The sequence below is a fragment of the Lissotriton helveticus genome, chromosome 3_1, assembly GCF_964261635.1.
Source record: "Lissotriton helveticus chromosome 3_1, aLisHel1.1, whole genome shotgun sequence".
NCBI classification, from domain to species: Eukaryota; Metazoa; Chordata; class Amphibia; order Caudata; family Salamandridae; genus Lissotriton; species Lissotriton helveticus.
In genome coordinates this window covers 1553337312-1553356980 of record NC_136061.1, presented here as the reverse complement: position 1 = coordinate 1553356980, position 19669 = coordinate 1553337312, and the positions used below count along the sequence as shown (strand labels likewise).

At 42.3% G+C, this 19669-nt stretch overlaps 1 protein-coding gene across 2 annotated transcripts in view; it reads left to right on the top strand.

Moving 5' to 3' along the window:
* The window catches only part of C3_1H11orf52 (chromosome 3_1 C11orf52 homolog), a 131748-nt gene extending 113695 nt beyond the window's left edge, over positions 1 to 18053 (top strand). Inside the window, exons 4-5 of one of the 2 annotated variants that reach the window (XR_013608822.1) lie at positions 12603 to 16240; positions 16375 to 18053. Coding sequence is in view for 1 of the 2 variants with exons in the window: in XM_078682307.1 (XP_078538433.1) it covers positions 12603 to 12839 (237 nt within the window). In the remaining variant the exon portion in view is untranslated. Of the gene's footprint in view, positions 1 to 12602 lie in introns of both variants that reach the window. The other variant, XM_078682307.1, reaches the window with a different exon arrangement.
* The last annotated feature ends 1616 nt before the right edge of the window (positions 18054 to 19669 follow it).

Here is a 19669-nt window from a genome sequence, read left to right as displayed (position 1 = left end):
ACAAGCCAGCCGCTCGTAATCAGCGGGGCGAGGGACTGCTTGTCTTCAGCAGGAAGGAGGTAAGTTAAAAACAAATGCGCCAGCAGTCTCGCGCTAGCCCTCTGCCACCGGGCTCCACGCAACACTGAGGCACAGGGAAGAGAAGCCTAAGTAGGCGGATGACGAGGGTGGGGGGCGGAGTCAGCAGGGCGGGTTGGGAGGCGATTTTAAAAGTAAAGAACAAGCCAGCCGCTCGTAATCAGCGGGGCGAGGGACTGCTTGTCTTCAGCAGGAAGGAGGTAAGTTAAAAACAAATGCGCCAGCAGTCTCGCGCTAGCCCTCTGCCACCGGGCTCCACGCAACACTGAGGCACAGGGAAGAGAAGCCTAAGTAGGCGGATGACGAGGGTGGGGGGCGGAGTCAGCAGGGCGGGTTGGGAGGCGATTTTAAAAGTAAAGAACAAGCCAGCAAATAATGCTAGCAATAGCAGCACGTCCATTCCATTTGTACTGGCATTTAGAAACAGTGTCTGGGGTACTGAGTGGTGCAAGCTGAAGGGGTCTGCTAGGCAATATCTTGGGCCCTAGTGCACTTACATTTTTACAAATTAAGTACTGCCCGTCTTTGCCAACAGTAGACCACTTTTGGAGCGTTCAGGTTCTATAGTTGCTGTGTTCGCTTACTTTCTATGGGGAAGACCAGTTGCTGGAATTTGATAAATCATCTATTTTAATCTTCATTGGGCATCCCTCACCCCAAATCAATAAACAGCTGCATTTCTCCTTTACTAGCTGTTGTTTCCAACATCACCACCACTAACAGCTTACAATATCTGCCTTATTTTAATTTTTCAGGCCACTTTTAAGCCACTGTTTTAAGCCTTTTCATGACACATGATCAAATACATCGACTCCAAGACTGTTATGTCTTCCACAACTTCCAGTAGTGAAAGGCCTCGTGTTCTAAACTTCAGCTAGCAATTTTCAGGCTGTTAAGACTAATTTTGGTTCTTACAAGCCATTCCAAGCTCATTAGGTCAAACACTCCTTGTAGTCATCAGGATATTAATGTATCTCCTTTCTTGGCAAAATGAGGTTGACTGGACAGGCGTTTCTTTCACAATTCAAGACATTGTTTGCTTTCTGTTTATTCTGGGAAAATAATATTTCCAGTTATTGGGATCTTTTGCAGGGATTTTGGTATTTGTTCGTGAGACACTCTCGGACGCCAAGTGTGAGCTCAAGAATTGAGTGATGGATTGCTGTTACTGGTCTGTCAATCTAACTTTGTGTCCTGCATGGTTGATAATGTTGTAAAGTTGTTTGTCTACTGCTTTTCTACTCCTGGTTTGGCCCAAAGTCCTTCAAGGCTGGTGGAGTATGCAGCTACTCCGTTGATGAACAGGGTTTGAGCTATGATGGTTGAGGTGGAGCCTATGATTGTTGTGGTTCAGAAATGTGATCCAGTGATGGCACGGCATGCCTGCTGCAGCAAATTTAGTGCTTGATTTGACAAGCTCAAGGATGTGATGGATAATATTGCATTATGTAATACACAGATATCCGCTCTTATAGTCGGACTCAGTTGGATCACATTTTATGAAAGAGCCGTGTCCTTATATTTTGTATGAATTCTAGGTGATTGGTGATTATCCTATTGGGGAAACCAAGCTTCCACCAATGCAGGTTCTTCTGAACTGGAGGATGATCCTACGATGAGCTGTTCTTGATCTAAGGTTCTGCATCCACTGCCTGCAATCAGTGGTTAATTTGCAGGGCCGGACTGGCTCACGGGTGTTTTGGCATGCTGCCGAGCTGGGGGCTAATTTCGTTGATGGGGACCTGCGTGTACTGCACAAAATTTGTTTTGCTTTGTTTATTTCGAAGCACACGCAGGTCTCCATCAACGAAATTAGCCCCCACCGCAGTGACATCAGCCCCCAGCTCGACAGCATGCCAAAACGCCCGGTAGCCAGTCCGGCCCTGTTAATTTGTAAAATAGCAAGTGGCAGGGCCCTTTTTAGGAGGCCCGGCAGCCTGCACCATCCATGCCCGGCCAGGTCTACGAATGACAGTACCAGCACAGCTACTAACCACCACACTCCTAAAAGTGGGAGAATTCAGACTATTCCCGGCCACCCACAGCTATAAAATTGGCTTGGAGTAGTCTGAATTGTCATTTTTAATCTGCGTTTAATTATAAAACACTGGTGTTGTGCTAATCTCAAAATTAGACAGGCGGCGCCACCATGTGGTTGACTATCACTAGTGCCAAGCACCTGAAACCATTGGCTCAGATTAAGCACTCTTCTTACCTGCTGTTGTGTCCCTTGCGCCCCTCCCGTTTCACCTCCTTGGTGTTTTCATCTTCCATTTCAGACAGAGAAAGTTGTTTAAAATATATATATATATTAAAAAAAAGACTGCCCCTATGTGGCCATTTGAAGTGTTTGCAGAAAAACTGATGTAGCTTTGACAGTGTTTAAGTATTGCCTACACAGCGCATGCACTGTTTCTTCTAGACCTTTTTTTTCTGCCAGTGCTCTTACAGACCACCCATTGTTTACTATTGGTGGGCTTCATTGTCACTTTCATTTGCTTGCTTCCTATTGGTCAGCTGCTATATGCTTCCTTCCTCACTGTGTGTTTGTCCATTCCCTGGAGCATGGATAAAATACTTGTGTCCTTCCACTGCTCATTTTTTTAGAAGCTACCTTTTTCTTGGTGTTTAAGTACTCTACCGGAGTGTGTCTTTTTCCACTGGCTCCCTCATGTACTCCTCACGCCTGCTCCCTACTCTTCCGTGTTCCTCCACTATCCATGGTTCCCTGCTCCTACCCTCCATCCCACCCATTGTACATATTGCCCTGCTCCCATCTTTCATCTCTCTCATTGTCTGTTCTTCTACTGGTACCACCCCTCCGGTTTCTAGTGTTGCCCCTCCCACCCATTTACTCTTTTCTCATTGAAAAATGCTGTCCTTCAAGAAGTAGTCTCATACATAGGTATGCATGTCCCTTCACCCAATATGATTCTGAAGCATTTAGAGGGGACATAATTCAAAATCCCTTTTAGTCCTTTGAAACACCTCTTTAAAGACTGTTAATGGGTTTCAGCCACATGTAATTTCCACAGCCGCTTCAGGACACTACACAAGAAATCTGTATTATTCTACATTAAAACATGTATGTCAATGACATACCGATGTCTCAAAATGAGGTAAAGCATTCACAAAACAAACAAAAAATGTATATAATTGTTAGAGGCAAGTGATAACGTAGAATCTGAAAATGAAGACCCCCATCTGACAACATTTAGTTAGTTAGGCACAACCTTCTTTAATTCATAAATATATGTACAAATAACAAATCAAAAGGTCATCAGTGAACAAAGATCAGTGGTGGCCGGCATGGATTGGGGGTAGTGGGGCGGGGAAGGGGTAAAGAAAAAGAAAAATAAGCTTACCTTCTCACCAGGTCTCTCCTCCTTCATCTCTCCGCGTCTGGTCAGAACAGGAAGCACTCAGGCTCCCCTAAGCCAATCACAACGCTGCAATGCAGCGTTGTGATTGGTCTGAGCACTGGGGTTTGGCACTCAGACGGGGATTGGGAGCCTGCACATGTTCTCCGCCCAGGCTGTAATACAGCCTGGGCGGAGAACATGCAAAGTGCGCACGACTGCTGGCCAAACATTCATGCGCACCTACAGAGTACCCAGCGCTCCTCCCCCTGCTCTGTGAGTAGAGCAGCCCTGCCCGCAAAGCTGCAGCAGCAGGAATAAATAAAATGATGAGAACATCAAACTATTATTATTTTATATTTCCTTTATTTACACTGTAAAGAGCAGTGGGGCGATACTCCTCCTCCTTAGCGGAGGAGTCGCCACTGACAAAGATCGTCATGTTTGAGGTATCTATTGTGCAAAAGATAGGGCACTATCATGCACGCAAATTAGTGCTTCTCGTGTGAACCAAACTCCTTAAGCCTGAAACCTGTATAAACAAATCAGGAAAAAATTAAAGCTCGAAAATCGAGTAGGTTGCGCCTCATAGGAAACGAGGACAGGCTGGTGCTTCCATGTCTGTTGCGACCGGAATGTGGAAAAAGCTGTTATGCCTAATCCCTATCCTCTGGATCCTAAAGGATCCAGAGGATAGGGATTAGGCATAACAGCTTTTTTTCTGACTCCAGAATCTGGATGTTTATCCGCCTGACTGTGAGTAACAGTTGGGTCCTGAGGGCCGAGGGTTGGGTGCACCTTAGCGTGTGCATACCGCCCAGGTTCTTTCTCCTTTCACTTTTTGGTCCTGACGAAAACCTGGGAATCTCCAACACAGGTTGAAACATGTAGACCCAAGCACTTTCACATAGATATAGTCGGTCAATTTAACCTACTCTGATATCTTGATTTGTTTTTTTTATTATTGTCCAGTAACTTCATATTAAACTTTTATTGAAGGAATACTGCGCCAATTTTTAAATTACGTTTTGCACTACACTCACAAAAATTACCCGCTCCACTGTAGTTCAAGTGTCGCAGCACACCCGGATGGCACTCGGCTGTCCGGGTGGGACCCCCGATGATGAAGCATGTTGGTGAGTGAGGGGTCTTCTAAAAAAAGGAACAATTTCCTTTTGACTTCATTCCTCTCCCCACTCTCCATTAGGACCACTACCTGATCCTATGGTGATACTCCTCTTTTTTGTTTATACATATTTAGGTCTAGGGGACCAGGAGTACCTCACTCCACATTGTGGAAAAACCCTTAATCTCTCCTTTTGTTTCTTACATAAGCGTGAAACCTAACACAGTTATCGCTCAGGCCTCTATGCACGGCATTGTCTAGTTGAGGGCTTCTGATGAAGTACCAAATGAAGGTCTATAGCCTGCCTAGAGATATTTCTTGTGTGAACCCAGTGTGGCTTATAAAAACATGGAGCAAACCAACTGTCACTGATAATGGATTAAACCAAACATGCTATTGTGTGTTTGGGGGGAGAACACTGCCTTATTGGGACAAATGGGGAACACTTAAGCATGCCTCATAAGCATGCCTGTTACAAGATAGAAACAAGAGTCACCGTTATGGGCCGGCGCGGTGCAGCTATAAACAATTGCAAGGTACTGGAGAACCAGGTAGCTTATTTACCCAGACAGAGTCTGGAGTCTCAGCAAATGTCCATCAGCTCAAGCAGAGTACTTATGGATCTGGGCAGAACCAAGTCAGCATGCTGATTACCATGGTGCTACTTAAAAGATGCTGAGCCGGGTGGCTATGCAAGGGGACTGTGCATGCAAAGGATCATTCTGTTAGCACCTTCATCGTCCATTGTGTACCAAATAATAATACGTTGTTTTTATATGGCAAGTTTGCCATTTCTTGGCACAGTAAAGAACAGATTAAATAACCTATTTTTTACCATTATACCAATAAGCTTTATTTGGTTTCAGACATGAAACCATAAAAGCATGACAATAAAAAAATGTATTTAATTACAAGGAAAATAAATTAATAAATACATGGAAAACTTTCATATGTTAAAAACAGTATGTAAAATATCGATATAATAACTTTCTAAGATACTGTTACTGAGACATATATAAACATACAAAACTCCTTTTAGTCGATTTACCACTAATATGTTTACGTATTAATATAGCCTTCCATTAAAACTTGGACACAATTCAGCATATTTCAAGAGAGTGCCGTTGTTAAAAAAATAATAAAGCGGGTCTGTATACATTTGAGCCATTGCACTATCCGTTTTAAAAATTGTGTCCGGGGTTATGTTCCCTCAAATCTGCGCGCCTCCGCGTCCGCGCACACAACCTTCTCCAAGTGCTCAGAATTAATCTGAAAGCACGCAGATGGTTCAATGCATTGGGGAGGAGAGATCCTGCCTATTGTCAGCAGACGATCAGTGTGAAAGGCAGTGTCTCTTGATGCTGTGAACAAAGAAGGTGAAATGCATGTTTTCCATTGTAATCGTGTTTCTGTGATTGTCAGAGCTGCGTTTGGCTCACATAAATAAATCAGCAAAGCAGGAGGCTCGTGCAGGTGAATTCATTGGTCAGAAATGACTTAATGGATTTTGCATACTTAATTCCTGTATATGTTTGCAATTACAACTAGCATGTGTTTAGCTATAAAGAGGGACCTGGTTTATACTATATTCTGCAGCATACTTGTTGCCTAAGGTCGGGCAGTAGGCCTCTGCCTCACTAACTGCACAATTCATCCATGGCCCAAGTTCTATTTGCTCCTTGAGTGGAGGCTATCTGCAACTTGACCCACACCCCTGTCCGAAATACAATGAAACTCACTGGAGGTCATTTTATACTAAGATCTGACCAGTGCTTGCACAACAACACCCAAATCTGTCTTTGTTTTAATTTAATACAACCTTTCAGGTTCCAAACCTATATAGTAGGACAAACACTTCTCACATTTTCAACATTCACCTATGGCATTTCACGTGGAATCCTGTTTCAATTACCCGCAGCCCCCAAAGTGTGAGGAATAGAGCTCAACCTTTCAATATTCTCTAGTGCACGCCTACCCTTCCTCAGCCTGTGTTAAACTTGTTGAGATTAGTTATTGTTTTTTCAGTCACAGCTCACCATTTCAACATGGTCTAACAATGGACTTATTTTCCATGGTTAATATCTCTGAGCCCATGCTATTAGAGCCTTAAAGTTTAACATAACAACATTCTCTAACAATGGACTTCCTTTCCTTGGTTACAGTCCCCGAGTTCACAATGCATAAATCTCAGAGCTCCACATTTCAACATTCTCTGATAATCGATTTCCTTTCCATTGTTAATGCCCACTTCTGTATGATAACACGACGCACACAGGTGCTAACGTGTGTTCCTGGCACACGGCTGCTCAAATCAGCGCCGGCGCTAGGGAGAGGGGAGGAGAGCGCCATTTCTCTGTCAATATGGTGCTCTCCTGCTCCCTCCCTGTCACGCATTCCAGCGCAGCCTCTAAGGGGGCTGCGCTGCTTTTCGGGACTGCTTTGAGAATCTGGCCCTAAGAATGAGATGGAAGACATCAGATGCTCAGTGTACCCAGCCTGTAGCACATGTGCTTGAGGAACAAACACAGTGCATCATATCAGTGGGTCTGGAAAGAGTTTGTTTTTGATTTTAGCAAAGCTTTTTCAAGCTAAAAGTACAATATCAAGCTTGACTGTGTAATGTAATGTTAGAGCCATACCTCCTGCAACCCTTTCACCACAACCATTTTTGTTTCATTGACCCAAAACTTACATGTTAAGTGGTAGCTTAAGTAATATCACTTTGTATGGTGTGATTACGGTAAAAGGGTGCTTAATGTTACTTCTGCTACTCCTGACATTTTGGCAAGGTCCTGTATTAACCAGGTTGAGTTAACAGCCAGTGAGATTCTTGAAACAACAATAGCCTGAGACCACTCCACCCACCCATGGTAAACTGATTAAAGTGTTAGAATATATATATATGTTGAAAAGAAAACCGCAATTTTATGATTTTAGGAATCTTTAGAATTAATGTATATGTGTTGGAAGGTTTTTATTTTCAACCATCTTTATTGTAACCATGTTAGACCAAAGGCAGGACTTGAGGCCAAGTGGTATTCGATCAGTTACAGTGACAGACAAGGTGGTTATTGTCTCTAAACTATGCCTATTTGGCCGAGAACATTTTTTTAAATCATAAAAATGTATGCATTAAAACTGTGCTGGGAATATGTCCTGGGGCTCATTTATTCTATTAAGCTTAGTTTACAGATTAGAGGAAAGGATTTGGTAAAGGAGATCTAAGGCGTTACAGAGTAGTTTTAATTATACATGTATTAGCAACCCAAGTAGTATCAAATTTGGTAAAATGGGAACAGAAGAAAACATTAAAATAGTCATTACCCAGGAACAGATCATTTAGCAAAATGGGGAGGCCTATATTGTTTGGTGTTGTATGCCCACACCACTGTGCCGCTAAACGTTTGAAGGCTCCTGTGAAGGTTTTTTTTTTTACAGCATTTGGTACCCAAATTGAGCCAATAGCAAAGAGACAAAGGAATAATGACAGGCCATTGAGATGTGGACACCAAGTCTGTCAGTGGTTAGTCACTGAATCTGTGGTTGATACTTATGCTTATTGTTCATCTCTGAGGGCCTGGGACACTCTTTCCAATGGAATACCAGTTATTTGTTTTGTACAGCTATGTCTTCATGTGGGGAAGAACATCAGCCTAGGACTTGATGAAGCTGGACCATGTCTCCGGATGTAGAGCCATGCACTGTCTCCAAGTTAAAGTTTGCACCCATATTTATAGCCTAAATCTGTGTCTCCTTAATTATTCTATGCACTCATCGATGTTTAATTCCCTAACCCCATTTTCTTCTATAGAAATTTTCCTTAGTTTTCAAGTGATCTCATTAATTGATTGAACTGATACATAAGTGTTTTATCATATATTATTGTACTGTACCATTTCTACAGCAAACGATAGTCCTCGGGAGGTGCCAAAGAGTTTTCTGGATGTTTGAGTAAGAAACGTTGTTGTAGTGTGGTATAACTGGCAGAGTGTTTGTTTGCACTGACCTGAATGTAGTAGGTTTGGTGATATAAGTGAGGTTGAAGGTTTGCTCCAATTGAGATGCAGTCAGTCTGTAAGAGCATTTATACATGGAAGTGAATGTGAGTGAGAAGGAGCACATTGGGTTGCCTACACCTCCGGTTACATCCTGTCACCTGCACATGATGGGTCGTTTGCTAGGGAGTAGTTAGTTCTTTGTATTTTGGTGATCTAGACAGTTGTTGATTATCCTTACTCGTTCCAGGAGGATTTACCAGAGCTTGAGATCTTCTGAAACTGAACAAATAGTGGAGTTAATTAATTTCTTCAATGGATTTCACACTGGTAAATCTTAAATATTCCATTGTTTAAGTCCAGAGACCGCTAGAGGTGACAGACCAGCCTACAAATGAATTTAAATATGTTTGCCTCGCAATGACGACTGAGAGGGTAATTGGAATCAAGTCAAAACACACATTAGGCACTTGGTAGCTTATAGGCAGCTTTTGCTTGCCTTGGGATTTGTTGCATGTCGGCACACACAGCCTTACCTGTGGTGCACAAACATCCTTCTTTACCGCACACAGAGGAACAAAATTAGAGGGAACATTAGTCCGGGCTACCTTATAAAAAAATGCAATGTGCAATGTGCGTTGTTCACTAACCCCATCACACAGGGACCGGACAAGGGTGGGTGACCAGTCATTTACTATAGAGAAGGAGACAAAGCGATTGATGGTTACATCTGAATTGGGTTAATATATATCTATGCTGCGGAGTATACATGCGTTGAAGATAAAATTGTATGCCCTTATTGGTTAACACCAGTTCATGATTTAAAACACTAGGCGTACCACACTCCGGGTAAAATCTTTTGTCCTCAAACAGATTAATTATCTTGTGTTTAATGTCCGCTTTTGTAACACCATACAGGGAGGCGAGGTCCATAATAAAATCTGGTCTACCCAAGAAGCCACAAAAGGTCTTGGCATATTTGAGCCATGGAATTCTATCTGCCTTATCTAAAGATAAGCATTCAGTGATATTCTTGCAGTTTAAACTCGTCTTAGGCTGGTTTCAAATTCTGTGACAAAGTAGGAGAGGGAGTATCTTAATCAGATCTTCAAGAAACGAGAGACCCAATTCCCTGTGACAAACCTAGGTAGTAACACCTGGGGAACTGAAAATTACTTTATTAACCCCATCCGTGGGTGCAAAATGTTATTAGTGGGCAGGATTCGGACGGCCTCTACATACGCCCACAGTGGCGCATGACGGCTCCCGGCTGTCACGAGCATACAAGGAGTTAAGCAAACACAAGGAGATGATGGACAAAGCGCTGAAACTTTTCAGACACTCACCCCCAGTCACAGATCTGGGTTGAATCCATCATCATTATTTATCTCACTTCACCACCCCAGTTCAGACCCAGCCATATGTAAATCAGTCTTGACCCTGTTCCTGATGGGAACAGTCCAGCCCGAACTGCCGAGCCAGGTCTTCACTGGACAGGAATCAAGTATCCTGGGACTGGTTTTTAACACCCCTCATCCGTCAGGCTAGCTTGAATCAAGTGGCAAACTAAGCAAGGGACCCACATCTGGGCATATCCTGCCAACTCAGGGCAAACAAAGCCAGCACAAGGAAATGATGGACGGAGCGCTGAAACTTTTCAGTCACTCACCCCCAGTCACAGATCTGGGTTGAATCCATCATTATCCTTTAGCTCACTTTGCCACCCCAGTTCAGACCCAGCTTTATGCAAATCAGTCTTGACCCTGTTCATGATGGCAACAGTCCAGCCCTAACTGCCAATCCAGGTCTAACACCCGTCCCAAGATGCTTGTTTCTGATTCAGGGACGACCTTGCCTGGCAGTTGAGGCTGGACTGTTCCCATTGGGAACAGGGTTAAAATTGATTTGCATATGTCGGGGTCTAAATGGGAATGGCGTGTCACGCAAAAAACAATGGATTTAACCTAGATCTGTGGTGACTGGGGGTGAATGTTTGATTAATTCAGCATTTTATCCATCGTCTGTTCTTTTTGCATTTGTCGCCTCAGGTGGGAATTGTACTTTCTTAGGCAGGTGATTTCAGTGCGCTGTAGTGTTTTTAAAGTGGCAGAACCCCAAACGCCTGCCCCACATTGGGCCAGGGAGGTACATCTTGCTCTATATATAATTCACAGCTCTCTAAGCGGCTTCCTCTCTAATTTTGCTGAAATTATATTTCATGCAGAAATTGATTTATTCATCTGCATTATTCTAACTGTGACCAACTGCCCCAGGTGTTCCGAGCATCAAACAGTCCAAAGTAGGTGAAGGTGGGTGACATTGCCAGCTGGTCATTCACGTTGTTTCTGTGGTCCCTTTTTAGGATTTTTACCCAACATGTCTTTAATTATGCAACTACGCTTAATCGTCTAATTTCAGGAATTTTGCATAACGAGCGCAAAATCAAAATGCTAGGAATTGTGTATGTCAGTGTAATAAAAATGTCACCCAAGGTTGAGGGTTCTTTCTTTTTGGTTTTCTTCTTTACAGGGTTGGCATAAAGAAATGTGTGCTTTATTTTTTTTTTAAAGAATTAATAGTTCTCCTTTGTGCATCCATTATTTTTATGTCGGGTTCGCACATAGAAACTAAAAGAGATCTGATGAAGAAAAAAAGAGAAATATTGTGCAGGCTTTTTTTCTATCTCTAAATCATGTATTTTGTCTATTATGTGTGGGAAGTTGCTTGTAAATTGTTGCATTTTGAGGTCAATGACAATTAAGTGGCGGAGTATAAACAATGCGTACATATAACCAGTTAATACAGTCCCATGCGAAACTTTTCAATTAAGCTTCATTTCCATAGTTTTTTTATTTTATTACAAAAGTTAATTTTGAATTCAGAACTTTGCTTTGAAGTAAATCTAGGCAATGGGGCTGGTGCCTAAATGGTTTACCTTAACACAATGTGCTTCCACTATAAAAAGTTGATCTACAGCACTGTTATGTTTTTTTTATCACACTAAAACTCTTGTCCCTTGGCTTCGTATTAATATTGTTGTTTTCCCAATTTGCTAAGCTAAACCATCACTGATTTTTTTTTAAATATAAATATAATGCAGTTGAGGGTGTTAAAACACTATTTGGGGTAGAATTGGAAAACAGTTGTAATGCATAAATATATTATTGCATTTTTGAGAGAAATTACAGTTTGTTTTCAGCCAATATTCCCTACGAGCCAGTGTTGAGTAGCTAACCTGCATTGACCATTAAAAGAGAAGAGGGACTATTTCCTCTATTTTGGACTTTTTCCTCAGGACCTGTCCTGTTATTGAGGCGAGTGGTCCTTGCATGTAGAGCAGATGTTTTTAGATTTCTGGTTGTAGGGTGCTCACTAACCTTCAGTTACATAATGTGGTAAATCCCAGGTATAGTTTGCCTTTGATAGCCTAATTGGGCTGCCATAAGCCTGATTTTAAACTGACTGCCACTAAGAATATTACCCTTCACAGGCACTGGACTGTCAGCAAATTGCCTCATTTTCCTACAGACCATCCAATCTCAGGTGGGGCCTACTCTCACCTACTGCTTTTGTGAATATATGGCCCGCTCCTTACAGACAGAAACCTAATCTCTCACCGCTGGTGTCAAAAATAGAGAAGTAGACCCTTCCCTGCTCTCATTCAGGCCATTTCCAAAGTATCTAAGCTCAATATGACTGGACAGCAAATCAAAACGTGAAGGCTAAGGAACCCGTGGGAAACTTTATATTAAAACTGAGGGTACACAGATCTGATAGTCGTAGAAACGAGTACAGCGAAAGAGGAATGAGTACCTGGTCTGGTTCCCACGTTGCTATGAGTGTACCCTGAAAATCTGCTGTAATATTTCCCAGTTTGCCAAATTTCGTGAATCTAGGCAGATCACCAGTTGTATTTCTAGCTCAATTCGCTTAAATGCTGTTTTAAAGTATTTTTTTATAAAACTTAATTTTTTGCTTTATTCTACATAAAATAGTAATTTTCTGATTTTTTTTTTCCTACTTTTTCTTTTCTTATTTTTCAAGGTGGATAACTCGGCACACATGTATGACACCGTTTCCGATTTCCCCGTATACGCCGTTGTGAACAAGAACAGGCCGAACAACTCACCGCAGGATGACAGTGTGCAGTACGCAGAGATTCAGGTCTTGTCTGAGAAATCTAGGAGGGCCTCGAAGAAGCCACCTGTACCAGAGACCACAGAGTATGCCACGCTGGACTACCCCAAGGCCTACGACCAGAAGAATGGGACACTCGTGTGACACGTGTGACCTGGGGCACGGCGATGGTCCCACTGGGTACATGGAACAGGCTCCTCAGGCAGATGAACTGTGCCCACACCTTCATGGAACTGTATTTCACATTGAAAGAAGATACTTCCGTATTTCATGTGTACACACACACCTACACAAAGCAAGTGCCTAGACACAACTTAACAATGTCTTTCAACCAAAAATGTTGTGCCAATGTAATCCTTGTGTTCTAAACTGCTGAAATCATTTGAGTATGAGTTTTCCACAACAGTCTCTTTTTGTGGAAACATCAAAGGTCTTAAAAAATTCTTGGAAACACATTCGGGGATGTATAAATACTCAGTGTCCCAACTTCCCCCACCTCTGTGCTATCCTTTGAAATATGCCAAATTAGATTCATGGTTATCTAGCAGTAGAACTTGAAACTATCATGTGGGCAAAGTAAGTGTCTCTTTATTATGGCATAAAACTGGCTTGTAGACTGGCATAGAAGTCTTTATTTTGTCTTGAACAAGGACATAGTAGGAATGTCAGCTTACAGTATGGCTTTGGTTTCACATATTGTACCCAGCGAACTAGAAGGATACCTGGGTTACCGCCTTATCCATTTAAACACACTAGCAGACTTACATATTTGGGAGAAATCCCTCTAACTTTGATATCAGAGACCTGCTCAATTCAAGTTTTCGCATTGGTCAGTGCGACAGTCATGCCTGGGGTTCAGTTCCTGTACTATTGGCTGTTGGTCACAATGTATAGTCAGTTGTACCGACCTAGGTTGCCACTGGACCTCTGGATGTATCTTGCAGGCTGTTAACTTATAATGCCACTGAATTCTCTATATTTTCATGTGACGTCACCGGCGGCATGTTTTCCTGCCGGATGCGACTGTTCTGCTGACTGGTACACTATGGGGAGGTGCAGAATATTTAAAAATGTATTCAGCAGATGTCACTCACCTGCGATGACTATGTGTTCATAGAATGTTCTAGACTGGGCCTCTTTCTTCACGTGAGGTCCTAGTTTAGTTCAACACTCTTCAGCAGGTGGTGTCACAACTCACACAATTTGTTGTTCTCTGGAACATTCCCGATCAAAATTAGAGCATGCCCTTTGTTGGTCTGTCCGTGTGTTATTGACCAATGAATTACCGTCACGGCAGCACTCTGTAGAAACTCACGGAAGAGATCAAACATGGCTGTGCTTCACACAACTCGTGTTCTGACCATATATTACGGTTGGACCACACTTCATGCAGGGGCCCGGCAGGTGCCGTGGCCCCAGGGCCCCTGACGTCCGAGAGATCCACTGTACCCTGATTATTACTGCATTTACTGCCCAACCAACAGTCACGGGCCTGTTTTCCCAGCTTGCACTGGGGGCCAGCTCACCCATCCTACACCACTGACTTGATGTCTGTGAGTACACTGCTGTATCCGGCACATCTCTTACACGCTGGCTTGAAGCAACTTCACCAGTTTCTACCCTTGGCTGCTTTTAAATGACTTTCGGTATCACCTTGACCATGCTAAATGCCTACACGTTCCCAGCATGTGAAGCAGCGTCGTCAGTTTCTTCCTGTAGTTGCTTGTAACTGAATATGTGCTCCAGTGAAGCTCTGCTATGTATGGCTAGACCTGTGATCTGTCAATCAAGTGCAGGTGCATTCGGATCGGGCCTCCCTCTGTCTACTGTACCGTAATGCTTGTTACAGAGGGGCAATGCTGTACATTGCTCGTCTGAACTAAGTGTATCTATTGCTTAAAGGTGGAAGGAGGGATGTTACTCCATCCAGACTCCTCTCAGAGTGTATTTTGAAACTGAATGATGTATTCGTCGTGGGGGGGGGGTGAGGGGGGGGGGGAGATACTACAATCGAACTCTTAAATTCCAGGCTTTACCCGGGATGAGTGTCCTTCTTCCGAATGCTCTTTGAGACACCCCCACTTGGCTCATGATGTTTGGGAGCACATGGTTGGCAGATTTCACTTACTATATCTTTTGTGGGAAGCGTTTTCTTTTGTGCAGGAGAGACCAAAGAGTTGCAGATACCTTGCCCTGGCCCAGGGGGCGGTGACTAGCAGTGTGATGGAAGAGGAGGCGCGAGAGATGTGCAAAGTATAATTGTAATTATGATTAAAACATATACGCAGTTATGCAGCATCATCCTAGCCACCAGGGCAGAGGGGCCCTGTGTTCTTGTACACTAATACAAGGCTGATAACCAGAGCAGGCGCGGTATAGTCTCTATGGCAACATGCACAAAGTAGACATGGTGCCAAATGAGTAAATAAATGCCAAAATGACAAGAATTGGAGTTTGATTTATAAGTAGGAGAAATTCACTTTTTTTTTAAATTTAAAAGGTGCTCTTACTCCCTACAGCTGTGCAGGTACAGCTCTTGAGCGAAGAAAGAAGTGGAAGAAAGGTGGCAGCCTTATTAAAGACTACAAAACTTAAAGAGATCCAGATTACACCAATTCCTGCTACATCGAAATAGACCATAATTTTGTGCAGCGAGTTGCGCCAGACATCCCCTTTGATGCTCCCAAAGGCATTCAATGGCGGACAAGCACCGATTCGGGTCAGACTCAGATAAATCATGAGATCAAATGCCGAGTAGTTACTTTGTAGCATGTATTATTGTACTTGGCATGCTTTATTTTAAGGGGTTCTTTGTTGTTGAACCTAAAATAAATCTCCAATGTATGGAGAGGCAATTATTGTGTAACTGGAGACGGAGAAATGGACTCGTTCTGAAAAGGAAGGCTTAAAAAAAAGCGAAGCGATCTACCGCAATCTGCGACTTAACCATACGAGGGCGCCATTACCACATGGACGTCATCTTTTGAGCTTGTAACAATTCTGTTTAAAGTCAGTGCGTGAAAGCGTTGGGATTTGCACGATTTCACGTGGTTTTTAAACACTCCTGCTGCCGTTGGTAGTAACAATCCCAAGTACCCAGGGCACAAGTCCTATAAAAAGAAGCGGGGGGGGGGGGGGGGGGGGACATGACGTCACGTGCTGAACGTGTCCATGTGTCTGAAAATTACACCAGGACACGTCTAGCATATTTCTGTGGGGCCCAACTTCTTGGCAGGGAGGACGGCGTCCACCCTGTGAAAAGAGTGGGGGGGACGCAGTGTACCTGCGTGTACCCGCTACTGGAGCCCTGCAAGTACCCTTTTAAACATAAGGTAAATGGCACAATGTGAAACGTTTGCTAAAGCAAAGGTGACTTGTTCGCAGGAAGCTTGTAAAACATTAAAAGTTTATGCCTTCTGGCATGTTGTTTACAGTTTACCGAATAAACAGTAAATGATTGGGCCGGGAAACATAGTTTACAAGGCATGTGATACATCGCATTGCCATTACAACAACTGCGTTGTAACATCGCAAACCATTACAACGCAATTCATTACAACGACTTGCTGTAGGGGGTAGAAGGTGTTGGATTTAAAATCCAACACCTTCCCTACCGCTGCACAGACTGGAGTTGGAATAGTAAAATATACTATTCCAAAATCCTGTGCGCCCTCTACAGCAAGTCGTTGTAACGACTTGCGTCGTAATGGCATGCAATGTAACAACGCGATCGTTGTAATGGCAATCGCATACATTGTAACGTGACCTATTCGATTAGGCCAGCATTTTTTTCAGAATGCCCTTTGGAGTACTTATTAGAGCACATATCGTTGAGTGGTGTAAGGAAACTTCAGGGGGGGGCTACAGAGTACATTGAGAGGACCCTCCACACTCTGGAGCCAATCAGGAGCCCTCAAGCCAAGTTCCTGCCGTCCGTGCACAGTGCTTCCATCTTAAATGCATCTTGCTTTGTACTCTGTATTTTGCCATCTTCCAATAAAAGATGGGAAAGCTGATCTAAACGTGCATTTTATTTTCAAAATAGCCTATACATTTGAAGGTCATGGAGGAAAGCTGAAACAAAGGTATCAGGGTGCAACGGATAGCAAATAAGCTGGAATGGGTTCTGGTCTCAGGCTAGAGTCTCTGGAAATATCTGGAAACATCTCCGGCTCCCACGTGAAAGGTGGGGTGAAATAAAATGCTGTTTACTTCTGTTCCTTTGTGTCTGCTGAGAGCTTGCACTGGGATTTTTTTTTTAATGACAATTGCAACATCAAATCAAATTGAATTAAATCCAAAAGGGTTCTTTCAATAAAATGAATAGATCTAATATGTGATCAATTTAAGCATATCAACAATGGGATCTTGTTAAATTAATATGCAAATAATCGCCTTGTACTGTTTTAATATTTATGTTTTGTCTGTCACATTATCAAGCTATGACTATCAAAGTTTGTGTGCCCTGCTGACCTGCAATATCTACACCTGGTGAAACGTCCATTTCAGCATACGTTGGCAAATTCTGTAATTCTTATTTGACAATTTATATAATACCTTCTTCTCCAAACTGCATAATAAGACACAATAGAAAGCCAAGGCATCACCCAGCATAAAGAAGAAAGATGGATTTTTAAAGAGCCAATAAAAGAAATTAGAATACTGGAGAGCCGAGAATACGCTTAGGTATCCAGCAGCCTGTGACCATATGTAGAGCAAGTTATCACGGGTAACAAAAATCCAATCAACTGGAAGCTTAATTAAACATTTGCACATGTCCATAGTTACATCATTTCACTGTTACTTGTCTGCTTTGTAAGCAATTAAAAAAATTGTAGATTTCTCACACTTTGTTTTATGGTACTTTAGCTGGAGTGTACAAAATGATTAACATTTTAATCAAAAAAGAGACTGTGATTTAATAAAAATGTCCAGTGGCTCTGCCGAGGGAGTCTAGGTGGATTTGGGGACTAAAACCCAGAAACCAAAGGGTCTCAATGACGATGTTGAGTTCTGACTTCTCTTCAGTTTAAAAGCTGAGAAGGAACATTGAGCCAAGTTATCCTACAGAAGGAGATCTTTGCTTTGGCTGACACAGCCATTTTGATAATTTTGCAATATATATGATGTTGAAGAATTAACATACTTGTAGTGAGTTAGATAAATTATTGAAGGAAAAACCTCAAGTGAAGGGCATACTCTTATTGACCACGCAAAGCAAAGAAGGCAAATGCGTATCTTAACTTGCACATTAATATTTACATATAATCTAATGATTTTCAAGATGCTGTAATGGAACCTGCATATTGTCTGGTTTGTATTTTATGCTAATTAATTAAAATTATATTATCAAATTGATATTCTCTGATGTTTCCTGATCTGCTCTGGTTCCTCCTTTTGCTAAACATTAACTCTACTGTTTGTGCAGTGTGGCAAAAGGGTGCTGTTATAAATGCATGTGAACAAATCTATAAGATATGCTTTGAAAACGTTTGGAATGAGTAATTTATTATTATTTGTTTTGCATGCACACAAAGATTTATTGTCTCCTAGGGTGTATTCAAACTCCACCTTAACACAGTTAGCAAAACAGCAACAGCAAAAAGAGGGGTGAACAGGGGATAACATGCGCTGGGAAAGAAAAATAAGTACAATCACAATATTTAGTAAGCTCCAAGGATCAGATTCTGGTCACCCCACCAAAGTCAAAACCTGCGACACCAAGGGGCCACAGTTAACCAATACAAACATGCACAAGATCCTGAGCTGGAAAAAAGTTCAAATGAGTTCGAGATATCAAGTCCCAATATTTTAGGTGCTCCTCATTTTATTCTTCATGAAAAGATTTTTCTTTCATTCAATTGATAGAGTCCAATCTTCATATATTTACAAGAGAAAAACCACAACCACCGCCAACACGTGTTTCGTCTAGGTCGTTAAGACCACTAGACTTCGTCAGGGCTGTAAATACAATATTGTAAAAAATAATCACAGTCATGTTCTAATTAACAGACAATATTATAGGTAGAACGAAAAACTTATCCTATTTACAATTATGTAATACAAGGTGGCAAAACATACCAAGGTACCAATGTACATGTTGTTGTTAACCTTGGCACACACAATTAAAATTATTTCCATTAACATGTCATCCACAATGAGTGGGATACACTGTGATATGCAAACAGAAAAGTAATCCAATCACCAAAACACCAGTGATACTCAAAGTGTAGCGGAATAAAGAAGGAAAGAGTGAAAAAAAGATATTAGTTGAGAATGGTAACCACCACAAGAGAACCTAATCAAAAATAATATCTAAAGGTATAGTAAAACACATTGCACCCTTAACGGTGCCAGAAACTAACCATAAGGCCACAAGTGCCTCCCAACCAACATGCGAGAATAAAATCAAGTAATAGCTCACCAAAATATGTCAATTGCAAGCTTCCAATGGGTAAGCGTGGGCGTATTTGTTCAGGCAGAACAATCTATAATAAACATGGGACACAGTGAGCCAAACCATGCCCACTCGTCCAAAACGCCCCTGTTAAACTAATAACAATTGCTTTAAGCGATCAAAGAAATGACAAATATAAACACTCACTAATAAGTTTCCAAAAGTGCAGCGTCTAGCACAAGGCAATTATCCCAGGTAAGGGACAGTCAGTCCTCAGGTCAGAAACACGTATCCATCCAATCCGAAGCTCCCAATAGATCCTGTTATGTACATAAAGTCGATATCAAAAAAACAAAGTCGACAAGCATGTGGTCGGTACATATAGTTACAGGTAGGTTTAACCCCTTAACCTTATTAAAATACCCCGTAAGGCCATTCTCCTTTAGAGCCCATTGTTAGGGTCCAGACACACACACACCATTGATCCTAATAATGTCACAAAGTCACCGCCATTAAGAACCCGATGCGTGCAGGCCCCCCGTTTACAGAAACATGCCGGAAAACGTCCGACAGGACA